This window comes from Carassius carassius, chromosome 32, assembly GCF_963082965.1.
Source record: "Carassius carassius chromosome 32, fCarCar2.1, whole genome shotgun sequence".
Classification (NCBI taxonomy): Eukaryota; Metazoa; Chordata; class Actinopteri; order Cypriniformes; family Cyprinidae; genus Carassius; species Carassius carassius.
Window position 1 is genome coordinate 13821583 of NC_081786.1, and position 12831 is coordinate 13834413.

Here is a 12831-nt window from a genome sequence, read left to right on the forward strand (position 1 = left end):
ACATCATATAGTATTGGAATGACACAAGGGGGAGAAAATGTGAACTAAGCCTTTAGAGTTATATTTATTCAACTTAATTTGGATTTCTTTTGTTGCGAAACGGAAGAAAAAAAAACATCGTTTTAAATCTCATTAAATCATCCAGTTTCATAAATGCGAGGTCCTATTCTTTTCATTCAATCAAACGGGTCGTTTACATCAGTTTTTGGAGGCGAAAAAATGAAGTTTTAACGCCCCCTGTTGAACAAACACGTTCATATCATCATAGTGCCGCCATTTTAGGATTAAACCTGTCCTTCTGTCGGAGTATTGAAGGCCTCCCGTTGTGATTTTAGGACGCTGACATGCAACTTTGATAAATATAAAGTTACTCAATATTCTAACGATGATTTCAAAGGAATTTTAACGATTACCTAACACATACAAGCATTGCTTAACACACAAAACCAAAACCTTGCATCCCCATTCACGATAGATGCGGAAACAGCGCCACCGAGAAGCTGATTAAGTAGTAAACAAGAAAATCAACATCGCTGACAAAAATCCCACGATCACACACATTTCTAATTTCAGCATTGTATATAATGAAACCGTTTTATGTAAAACCAATGTGACTCCATGTAAGAAAAGCTGATCAATGAACCAGAAAACACATTTCAGCTTGTGAGAAGTAAAATCTCCAATGGCTATACCATTTTTTTTCTTTGATCTGGCTCAAACATTAAGTTTCATGGGGTAATTAATTGAATTATTTCATTGAACTAAGTATGAGTTAAATAAGCACTTAACCCAACTACTTATTCACTATTAAGGTGGATTTACAATCAGATGGCTTCCTCACAAGAAAGGCATATTGTGTTTAAGACAATTAAACACTCATCCATGGATACAGGTAAAACCAACCCTCAAAGTACCAAGAAGAACAGACCAACCAAATTGTTCATACTGTGAACTCACTTCTTCAGACAGCAAACACACTTGAAGCTTTGTGCAGCATCTTTATTCTGACACTGCTGAACGCCAGCAGTTTTGCAGGAGTCGTTTTAATGCACCGACATGAACAAAGGAGAAGAAGGGGTGAAGTGTGCAGGCAGCTAGTGTAGGAGAAGAGTGTGGGTGCTGGGTGGAGGGGGACCAGGCAGTTTGGGACACAGGTTAGTGCATGACAAAGTATTTAGTCAAACAAGGGGAAAATGCAACACACAAGTTCTGCCGAGTATATCACATTTATTTTTAATGAACTGATTATGAGAAAGAGAGGGTGCAAGGCCCACCTCAATGCAGACTTAAGAAACAGAAGAGAAAGACGAGAACGGAAAAAAAAATAAATGGGAGGAGAGTAGCCCAATAGCAAAAATTTATCTTTAACTTGCAGAAGAAAAAGTAAATGGAAAATAAACTGACAACTCTCAAACACAGCCCCCTTTTGTACACTATAAAACTGATCCAATGAGCAAAAGCCTTAACTCAACAAATCGGCATCTCTGTTTACTGTTCCCTGCCAAACACCCTCTATTACCAACACAGTAAAAAAACAAAAACAAAACAGGAACAGAAAAAACTCAGGACATTCCTGAACATTCATTAGATTTTTTTGAATTACATTTTTCTTCCATTTTATAATCTTGGTTGAAACTTGGTCAACTTTTTTTTCCCCTCAGAAGGTAATGAGACTTGTACTGACTTGTGGCCAATTAACCAACAATGGAACATCCACTGAGGAAGAGACGATCATTTTACGTCCTGACTGGATGGTTTCAGCTCCAATAAAGAGAAGGTGAGGGTTAACAGAGAAATGAGGGGGGAATCTGCCTATACAGGATCCGGGGCAATAGAACTCAATGATTTAAGAGGGGAAAGAAAAAAAAAATTCACTATTGTAGTAGGAGAGAAGCAATGCCATGTGCTTGGATTGTAAAAGCAGATGTTTTTTTCTAAAAAACAATTTAGGAGCAAACGAGGCAGTAGAACAAAAACGGGACCCAAAAAAAAAAAAAAAAAAGTACTGGGTTCACTATTAGAATCCTATAGAATTAAGTTGTAGTCCTATGAATAATCGTGTCATTTCTTTTACTACAAGTTCGAAGTAAGTCTTTTAGGTCAACAGAAATCAAAGAAGAGTCTTCATTTAGTTTCTTTTTTCCTCTTTTTGAATCCTTGGTTAAATCTTTCCCCAAAATAATTTCTGAAAATATCTGGTAAGATTGGGGAGAGAAATAGGGCCTGTCAGTCTTTTGCCCAAAGCAGTGCTTGTTACTTCACACGTCCTTGGCGTTCCTGGAAAAGAGAATGAATAAAACAACTGTAAACAACCCATGATGGGAGGACATTTTGAAAGCAAGTTCTGTAAAGACTGGGTCTTAACGGATGGAGCGGCATTTAATACACAGAGCCATAGTTCACTGACAAGCTACACAAAAATCGTGTTCATAAATCGCCTTCCATTATGAATTCTTATTAGCAAACTACGGCTCTGTGTATTAAATGCCGCTCTATCTGAAAGCAGTTGATGGAGATTTACTACTAAATCCCAGAACCGGCTTTACTGATGAGATGCCCATGACAAAATCACATGCGATTTATTGTGCAATAAAAATAAATGATTAATACAGTTTTTTCTAAGTCAGTTTTTTTTTTTTTTTTTTTTTTTTTTTTTTTTTTTTTAAGTACACCTCAAAAGATGGAGGTAACAATTACTTGATCTCCATTTATTTGATGAAATACAGTAAATCTGCTTTTTGAAATATTACTACAACTTAAAACATTTTTTCTATTACAATACACTTTAAAATGTAATGTGTTCCTATGATGGGAAAGCGGGATTTTCAGCAGTGACTACTCCAGCTTTCAGTGTTACAAAATTCTTCCACAATTATTCACATATGCAGATTTACTGTTATAAATGCTGAAAACAAAACTGTCGTTTAATATTTCTAAAGAATCAGAAATAATTTCCCCGGGATTCCTTTAAATGTTTTAACTTAAGTTTTTCAAAGTAGTAATTACTTTCAAAAACGAGGAAGAAAAAAAACAAAACACCACCAACTTCCTGTTCCCAAACTGTTTAATACTACCGTTACATGACCAGTAGGTTATTAATCAAATTAAATCCCAACTAAATCTATCTATAGCTATTATACCCACACCCTTGTAAGGAAAATGTTTAACATTGTTAAATGATTTAATGTTTTAACAACATTACTTTAATGTGCTTTAACATGCCTAATGGCTGGGCCTACTGAAACTAACAGAAATTAAACCCATTATTTACAAGCATGCAGATAGATAGTAGAGAGGTTAGGGATGTTCATTTCGGTTATTTTTCCTAACCCACAACGGTTGCTCATTAACTGATTAACTGACAAGATTATTTTAAATTAGGATACATAATATTTTGACATTACTGCAAATAGGAAACATTTGATTTTGTGATGAATGAGACCAAAGATGGTTTCAGTTTAATTTTAGCTTAAATTAATTCGCTTTGGCTTGTCGTTTATATAGCTTAATTTTTTTATTCTTGTTCTTTTCTAAGCTACGGTTAAATATAAAAGGTTAAATTGAAACTAAAATAGCCTAGCTATGTTTACAGAGTTAATTATGTTTGTAAACATTTCGCTTCGGCATTAGGCCTATTTCTGAATGAAATAATATGCGACATTTATATACAGTAGCGAATTTTGACCATGCAGCAAACCTTTTAAAATATTTGTTATAAATTACTGAAAAAAAAAAATTAATTACTTGACTGATTGTTATAATCTGTTTTTAAAAAATTATGGTCTGTTAACCGATTAAAATGAGCATCTCTAAAAGAGGTTGATATGAAGAAGGATTGAATCTGCAAGATGTATCACCTGCATTCTGTAGTGGCTCCGACTGGAGTTACTGGAGTATGGGTCACTCCCCTGAACCTCCACCTGAAAGAAAAATATCATTTTAATCAGATCCTCTTGAAATACCAACCATTATTCAAATTCAAATTACAGAGAATGACAATATTTGTATATTAAGTAGTAATTTTTTTCAAGACAAGCATAACCAGAACCTCCAGACATCTATATCCACTACAGAAACTCCCTGATTTTTTTTCTGGTCTGGAAATTATACAATTATTTCCAAGTTTTCTTTTCTAGGTTTCTCCAGTCATATTACAACTAGTTTTGCAACATGTTAATAAAATCGAAAATTGCAAATGACATCCACTAAGATTTACTAGACACTGAAGGGTGCAAACTCTGATATAGTACTCTCTCATTCTAACAGCTGTTCCACACTAAAAACAACAACGAAAATTCAGTTTTTCCAAGCCAATCTTAAACAAGTCTGTATTCAGTGTAGGGACATGAGCGGAAACCACAGTGCCAGCATTTTTAGGAATAAGGACAATAAAAGCAAACAAAGATGGAACCGAATTTCGCTTCAAGGTGCATTTCGTTAAACAATACTTCACAATAAAGCAATTACATCTTATTCAAACAGAAGAACTGTCCTGCTAAAAGCATGTGGCATTCAGTGAGCTAACCTGGTGATGTTAGCCCACGTATACAGAAAGAAGTGTAATATGAACTCTCTATTCTGAAGCTTTACAGCCATAATTCACGTTGTCCACATAACCACGGTAAAGAAACGAATTCTCTAAAAATACCTTTCTTTTGCTACAACAGCACCACACAATCACATGGCAGAAAAACCATTAGTGTCCACACTATACAAAGCAGAACGGTGGATATTTGGGCTTTCATTTGAGTCAATAGATAATTATGAGCTGTCAGAAAACTCTGTAAATGCTGTTCACCACAGTAAATGAGTACATTTTATATGCTTATTGTGCATTTCACACTAAGTGACCCCAAGCCAAATACACACACACACACACAAACTGAAAACACAGCAAAGAGATGGACAAAAAAAAAAACGAATAAAAGGTGATCATACCCATATATTACTTAAGCATGCTCCTTTTATGTAGCATTTTAAATCTTTTCACACTATTTGGCTTGTGGGGGGAAAACATGCATGCAGATTAGGGCTGTCAAAATTGCTCAAAATTGACGTTCGAATATTCCCTCTAAAAAATACACGAATATTCGAACATCTGGTTGCGCATGTTGTCAATGACACGCATTACGTCAATAACAGGCAAAAATAATACAAAGAGACATAACTACTTGTATAGATAGTCTATTTAAGTTTAAACATATGAAAACGCATTACCTACACAAAAACAAGGAAATCAACTAATGGCCAAGACTGCAGACCTCACGCTCTCTCACCCTCACGTTCTCTGCACATAATGGTTTAAATGAACAAATAAATTTTTGTGCAAGCAATTTAAAGTCGCGACTGTTGTCCCAAATATAGCAGGCTTCATTCAGTGATTGAAACAAATATTATTAATATTAATTGAAGTTTTACAGCATATAGAACTGACATTGAATGCTCCGAGCGAGATGTGCTGTGGTAAACATGGAACTTTTCCTTGACATGAAACGATAAATAATCAAACCTCGGATCCATTTCGCTTGACAGAACTCCCCGAAGCCTGCCCCATCCACGACATTGATCGGTCTCATGTCCTTACAAATGAACGAAATTATTTTATCCGTTATGGCCTCTTGTCATGTTGCAGACAAAGCGCTTGCGGCGGGCGATGCAAAGTAGCGTTAAGTGTCAAGACGTGACTGTTTAACTGGAGTTCCACACATTATGCCATGCTCATTTGGGTGCACATTTTTGAGATGTGACCTCATGTTGCTAGTTGTCGAATGGTATGCTAACTGTATCTTAAATAGCTTGCATACAACAATCTCGCGGGTCAACAATTTTACCTCATTTTCTCTGCTGCGGTCGAGTTGGGCTCTGCACTTGCTGGCATCTTCCATGAAGACGCGTCAACTTTCAGCAGTGATGCTGTGCCAGACAGTGCGACTCCTGTGAGGCTGTGACCTGTCCCTGAACCCTCAGGCGCGCTAGCGCGACCACTTGCAAAGCAGACAACCACACCTCTACTACAGCGGGCCTTTTTTCCACATTTTTTTTTATTCGAATATTAATTTTCACCTTCGAAATTCGATTTTTTAAAACTATTCGAATACATATTTGAATTTAGAATATTCGTTGACAGCCCTAATGCAGATGTTTGGTCAAATCTGAAATACGGACATGCAACGTGCAAAATGTTGCTCAAGTAACTTGAGAATTGATGTAACTGAGAAAAAAAAAAAACACACCTTTAAACAAACACTGATGTTCTCTTGCAGTGCTAAACAGTAAAACAAAAGCCCCAGCACAACTGTGGTAGAAGTTTTCAAGGTGGTTTCAACCCCATGTATGTCATTCGACATTAAGATTATGGTCAAACCAAACACGTTATATGGACTCAAATTTGTAAATGTTATCCTACTGAGTGAACTTAGCTGAGTGAGAAATTTTATTTGAATTCTAATTACATTTTTAAAGGTATAGCTTGCTCATTCACTCAAAAAAAAAAATAAAATAAATTATTTTAACATTTAAAACCTGTTTGACTTCCTTCCACAGAAATTCTATTCAACATTCTTTTAAATAATTGTTTCAGCTATTTTTGCCCATACAATAATTATAAAAAACAAACTTTTGTTTAAAAGAAATTCACATAGATTTGGAAAGACATGACCGAATAAATGATGCAAATTTCATTTATATGTGAACTACCCTTTTAAGGGGACTCTGGAAATGATGGGAGAACAACTTGTGTACAAAAACTTGTAGCACCATTTAAGGTTGCATTTCCAATCAACATTTTCTTTTTGTACGTCATATCCTTATGTAAATGGGTATGTGACAGAAAATGTTACTATGCTCTTGAATTTGATAAAGTAAACAATTCCAAGAGCATAAATAAATTCATAATATCAAAAGGACAAAATATTGAACAAGAGTGGTCCTAACATTTCAAATCTTACATCAAAGGAACTGGATAAAAATGGCTATTCCTGATGGAGCTACGCCATGGCAGATTACCTTTTTTACACTCTCCTCCTCTTCCTGACGTTTCTCGTAGTGTGAAAAGTCGTCAAAAATGGAGGTGGTGTGCTTGTAACTTGCGATGATCTTCAAAACCTGACGCGCCTTATCCAGCGGAACCTCCTGTGTGTCTCGGGAGTTGGTCACCGGCTTATTCTCATTGTTTTCCAGACGAATGTGCCTCAGTTGGCTGTTGGGAACGTCCTTCACAAAGATCCAACGCACATCAAAGCGGCCCTTCCACTTGTCCTGCGACCACACGCCCGCACAAGTGTTGTAGTCCACAGGCGAGCGCATTTCGGCCACGCCGCAGAAGTGCCCGCTACCATTCACGCTGAAGAGCAGGTAGAGCGGCCCTTTGTTGGCCATCGAACGGTAAGCAGCGTCCAGACGCTTATTGCCATGTTCTGTGCTGCACCAGATATTGTACTTAATGGAGCGATGGATGTCGTCCTCAGAGTAGCTCTTGATGATAAAGATGCGACCGTGCTTAGGGTTCCAGTCAAAGTCCTTGGGATTGTAGTTGTTCACCATGCGCAGTTTCTCCAGAACTGGGTGGGGCTCTGAAGGCACAGCAACACCACCCATTCCTGAATTTGGAGGGGATTGGCCAGGTCCACCTGCTGCATCCCCAAAGCCATTGGCACGGTTACGCGGTGGCACCCAACGGGTCGGCTGGGAGGGTTGGGTAGCAGGAGGGCCCTGGGACAGTGGAGGTGGGACAGCACCAGGCTGGCCACCTGGAGAAAGAGGGTGCTGGCCGAGTTGACCGGTGGGAGGCACTAACTGTCCATTGCTGAGGGGCAGCTGTGGCATCCCACCAGCAGTAGCACCTGGTTGAGGGGACGGCTGATTGGGCGGCTGTCCATTAGTGGGCATTGAAGTCTGCTGTGGGGCTGCTGGTTTAGGCAAAGTCCCCTTGTTGTCCCAAGTCCCAATATCCATGTTATGTTTGATGGGAGGTGGTGGCAGACTCGTCCCGCCAAGTCCCCCCTTGGTTTTCAGCTTAGGCTGCGGCTTGGCGGGCTTGCTGGCAATGTCCGCCCAAGACGTAGTTTTCGCAGGAGCCATTGAGGCGGAAGCCATGGTGGGAGCTGCAGACACCTGACTCAATGGCCCTCCGGGAAGTCCAGAACCCACAACTTTGGGTGCCATGTCCCCAGCACCAATCTTAAGCCCCGCCATGCCCTGATCCAAACTATTCATGCCCACGGCCTTGTTGAGTGGCTCGTTGGCTGCAAAGGGAGACTGTCCGTCGATCATAGCACCTCCTAGTGTGCTAGGAGCATAGGCGTAACTGCTGCTGTAACCTGAGCTCTGTGTGGACTGTCCCTGAGAGCTGCTGTTCCCCCAGGCAGGGAAGTCAATCCCACTGGGGAAGAAGTTGAAGCCGTGCTGTCCCAGGAAAGGGTTGCTCCCCAGTGCCCCAGACTGGCCGAACATGGCATCTGGGAGAAAGTGGTGCTCTCCATTGCTAAGCTGTCCATAAGAGGCCAGGTAAGGCATCGGGGGGTCACCGCCTGTAGACCATGCTGCTTCATTCAGCGAATAGGTAAAGCCTATCGAGGGGCTGTAGTAACTGGGCATGTAGGAGTCGGACATGGCCGTATAGGCATTGCTCTGCAAAAACAAGAACAATGTATAAGTCTTCCTATTGAGCATAGTCAGTTGCACAGGCTGATAAAAGCAAGTAAATGAGAAAAACAAGTAAAAGGTAAATACATGTGGGGGGGGGGGTAAAATATTCACAAGTTTATTCACAATATACACAAGTTTAAGTGCAACATTAGGGTAAAAGCAGCACCATATCAATTCTGTACTGTCATTAAATATCCTCTACCCTCTACTCCTCTAAAGTATATTAAAACATTTTACTTTAAATTGCAATAAAATAATGTCTTCACTGTATTTTAGATCAAATACAAAAAAAAAAAACTAATCCCTCTGTTCAGCCCTGCTCACCATAACCTCAAGTGCACTGAAACTTTGTACTAAAAGAACTCTGCTGACATGCTGAGTCCTGGGAAGATAGCTTTGAGAAGATCATTTGGGACTGGTCATGGACCGGCCCCCTCCAGGCTCATATTTTCAACAACAGCAATCAGCTTTGTGAGGGCAACAGTGGCACATATTCCCTTCAAAAGATCCCAGCATTCCTTTGACAGGGTAAATACTAAACCCTTTATTCATTGGTGTCCCATTTTCCTCACAAGAAATCTTTCGCCAGAACACCCGTTATTTTGGCATATATTAGCGCTAGGACTGACAAATTGGAGAATTTATCACTTAAATAATTTCATTATAAAATATCTGCGCAGGAACACAAATGTAATTATTGCTAATTATTTCATTCCTTAATCACCTTTCATCACTTCCTGGTGAACAGCTGCTCAACATTTTGCACAATTTCCTGTGACTCATCTACATGCAATACAATTTAGACAGCAACTAAATATCTGCTGCTGTCATATATCAATATGTATGATGGATGACTTAACTAAGTCCACACACCTCTTTAAACAACTCTCATACAGTCTTTGGCAGTGTAGAGTGCCATGGTGACACGCTAATAAGAAAACAAAGCCTAGAGACCAGGATGCAATTACGGACCACATAATAAATCCTTGAGAGAACAAGCAACAAAAACAATTGCCCTGCTCTTCTTTTGTTCAGCTCTGAAACAAGACCTACCTGTCTAGGCTGAGCGTTCAGGTAAGGCTCGAACTCATCATCGTTCAAAGTATCCTTTTGGGAAACAGATCCGTTTTGCACTGGAAAGAAAAAGATATAGAAAGTTAGAGAACAAAGCCGTCTAATGAAATGGATGTAATAATTGTGATATCAGGCCAAAGCTGAACCTTTTATCTGGGAATTTTTCAGCTTACGACTGCTTTCCAAGGCACAAAACTAAAAGTCATGGTACGTTTATGTAACACAGGGATGTTTGTATTTACAAGCGGAGATTACAATGTCAAATCCCTTTTGTTGGAGCAAGATGGTGATGATAGATAAAAAAAAATGTGCATCAGGTGTGTATTTGTGTTTCAATCAACTTACACAATATATAGTAATTATTTAACGTTAGCTCTTACTTGCCTGCACTGGTTTTATTATTTCACCATCTTTTATATCACTGTGCGCCTTCTATAGTATCTTTCTTTAATAATATATGCAAATCAACGTCATTTACGCAACTCTAAATTGAAAACGGATTAAAATAAAAAGACTAAAAGTTCTCACATCATGTCCACGTGGTCATACGCAGTGATTCAACCCGCAACTGGATTGTGAAAGGTTGATACCCTGAGTGTGGTGCTGAAAATCCTTTTAACAGGTTCCTCTTGGCAGCATGCTTAAACCACTACCTCTTGACCAGACAGAAATTATGAATTTAAGTACACGGGAGACATCTATAGCATTAAATTCGAAGAAAACACCTAAAAACAACATTCGCGCAGAGTGTAGGAGGTGTTCAGGTGCTTGAGTGTGTGTCACGCGTTTATCTGTGCTCGGCCTCACTACTGTGCTAGGCGGCTAACTAGCTTGGGCTCCAAACAGTCTCCCCTCACACATGTGAGAAACTAAAACCTTCCAGATTCTCTACTTTAATACCCATTTCTCCTGTAAGTCCACGTGCGATTGTTTTAAGATGGTTTAAGTGGTTGAATTGTTAGCGGAATTGGTATGAAGACTCGGCCTGCTAACAGCAGCACCAGAACGACACTTATTATTACAGCACAAAACCGGCATAGCGGCACTTCACCTACCTTTGTTTGCTTGGCCTTTCGGTCTCTGGATTGGGTCCAGGTGATTCATGAAGGAGTGAGTTTGGAGAGGAAAGAGGGAGAATAAACGAAGGTTTATATGAAGCTCAGGCCTGAACTCGCGCTGCGAGAGAGAAAAAAACCCGCCTCGACGCCACTTCTGTTCAATGTTCACAAAGTGCCTCTCTTTACCTGCTCCAGAAGGCTGCTGGCTGACATTTCTCTCTCCCCGGAGACTGTGTGTTAGACTGCGCGTTTATTTGCGGGTTAAAGTCAACGGGAAATGTGTGTGTTTTTATATTCTTTGCGCCCGTCTATCTCTCTCTCTCTCTCTCTCTCTCGCTACAGTTGCAGATCAGACACACAATGGCGGGCTGCAGTTCCTCCACACTTCAACATGGCTGAGCGGCCGCCGCACGTTTATCTACAGCGGTACAGCGCCACTCCATGGCTAGGAGGAGGAGGAGGCGGTGTCTGCGTGATCAGCGGATGTACACATTTACACATCTGTTTCCAGCGCAGCGGTACTAATCGTAAACTAAGTTATTTATTCTATATATAAATATTATATATAAATTACATATAATATTTAAAATACATCATTTTAAAATATACAACAAAGTTGATTTTCTAATTCCTCTGTTCTAATTCCTCTGTTCTCAGTTCTCTCTCCACCTTCAATACCACGACTTAGGTGCCCTTGAGCAAGGCATTGAACCCCCAACTGCTCCCCGGGCGCCGCAGCATAAATGGCTGCCCACTGCTCCGGGTGTGTGCTCACAGTGTGTGTGTGTGTTCACCGCTCTGTGTGTGTGCACTTCGGATGGGTTAAATGCAGAGCACAAATTCTGAGTATGGGTCACCATACTTGGCCGAATGTCACTTCACTTCACTTCACTTCACTAATTCCTCTGTTAGTTGGTGTTGTTGCTATGATTGCCAGTTGTTGTAATGTCCTTTAAACTTACTAAAGCCATTTCCTAACAAAATTCTGGAAGAAACACTGTGAATGACGAGACAAACAACTGCAAAAATCATCCGGATGTAGGCCTATTGGGTAGTTTTTAAGAATTATGTGGCATTAGCTTGTTTATTAGTAAAAAAAAAAACAATTCCTGGCTGAAATTACAAATCTTAATATGTTATCATCAACATTTAAAAAAATGTCTATGTCAATGTAAAATATCTATTGACACTCTCATGTTACGAACAAAACAAAGTTCCTTCTAAGGAATGATATGTTTTGGGCTGTTGAAGAGAATAAAGGAAAATATAAGTAATTTAGTGTTGATATAACGAGTTTAAATTGTATTTGTGTGCCGTGACCATTAATAGACCATTAAAACCCGAGTAGAAATAATATCTGCACTGTCACTTTTACGCCACTAGATGTCCTCATGATTATGCAGCAAATTGATATGAGTCAGTCCATTGGCCAAGTCATGGCAGACGTGGACCAAGCGTATTCTTGAGTACATGCTACTACTTAATTTTTAACATAGCCTATAACATGTGAGTTATATGCTAATTCTAATTTTGATAGTATGCCATGTTTGAGCGCGAGGGAGTATTATGCAGATAGCGAGTAGCACTTATATGACCAAATAATACACAGTTTAAAAAGGGTGAAAATAAAAATGTCAAATAAAAATGCGAAGTAATATTTGAAAATAATAAGCAAATTGAACAAAATCGAATAACATTAACTATAGGTTAACATGATCTAACAACAAAAAATAATTTAATTAATCTAATAAATCCAATCTACGTAATCCCCATTTGCTAATGCATAATTTAAATCAAACGTCGTATCTGTTAATATTATTTAATAGACCTGAGCTTAAATGAACAAAAAAAAAAGTGAGGTGTTTCATTAACATCAAGAAGATCAATAGCCTAAATACCAAATGTACTGTTTGTTGTTACATTAATTGCATAGTTAACAGTAAATTGTGAGAACTTATTCTGAAAATCATGCAAAATATATCTCTAATAATGAACATATGCACAAGGCAGATCACTCAGTGAAGATCTCTCTTTCACTCGCTCGCGCACATAC

At 39.0% G+C, this 12831-nt stretch overlaps 1 protein-coding gene across 1 annotated transcript; it reads right to left on the reverse strand.

Annotated features, from left to right (window-relative positions):
• Window positions 1-1207: 1207 nt before the first annotated feature.
• LOC132112778 (YTH domain-containing family protein 2) lies at window positions 1208-11178 on the reverse strand. The gene is made up of 6 exons (XM_059520435.1): window positions 10965-11178; window positions 10776-10800; window positions 9700-9779; window positions 7006-8628; window positions 3858-3920; window positions 1208-2277 (listed from the first exon to the last, which is right to left on the reverse strand). Exons 1-6 carry the CDS (start codon window positions 10989-10991, stop codon window positions 2254-2256), a joined length of 1842 nt encoding a protein of 613 aa, XP_059376418.1. The 5' UTR covers window positions 10992-11178; the 3' UTR covers window positions 1208-2253.
• Window positions 11179-12831: the final 1653 nt, after the last annotated feature.

What these genes read in the sequence shown, in the direction of transcription:
- LOC132112778 (XM_059520435.1), bottom strand. Translation starts at nt 10,991, where the DNA reads ATGTCAGCCAGCAGCCTTCTGGAGCAG. An exon ending in CCAGCAGCCTTCTGGAGCAG is followed by an intron (nt 10,801 to 10,964) that starts GTAAAGAGAGGC and finishes GACCCAATCCAG; the next exon opens with AGACCGAAAGGCCAAGCAAA. An exon ending in GGAGCCACTACAGAATGCAG is followed by an intron (nt 2,278 to 3,857) that starts GTGATACATCTT and finishes TCTCTTTTCCAG; the next exon opens with GAACGCCAAGGACGTGTGAA.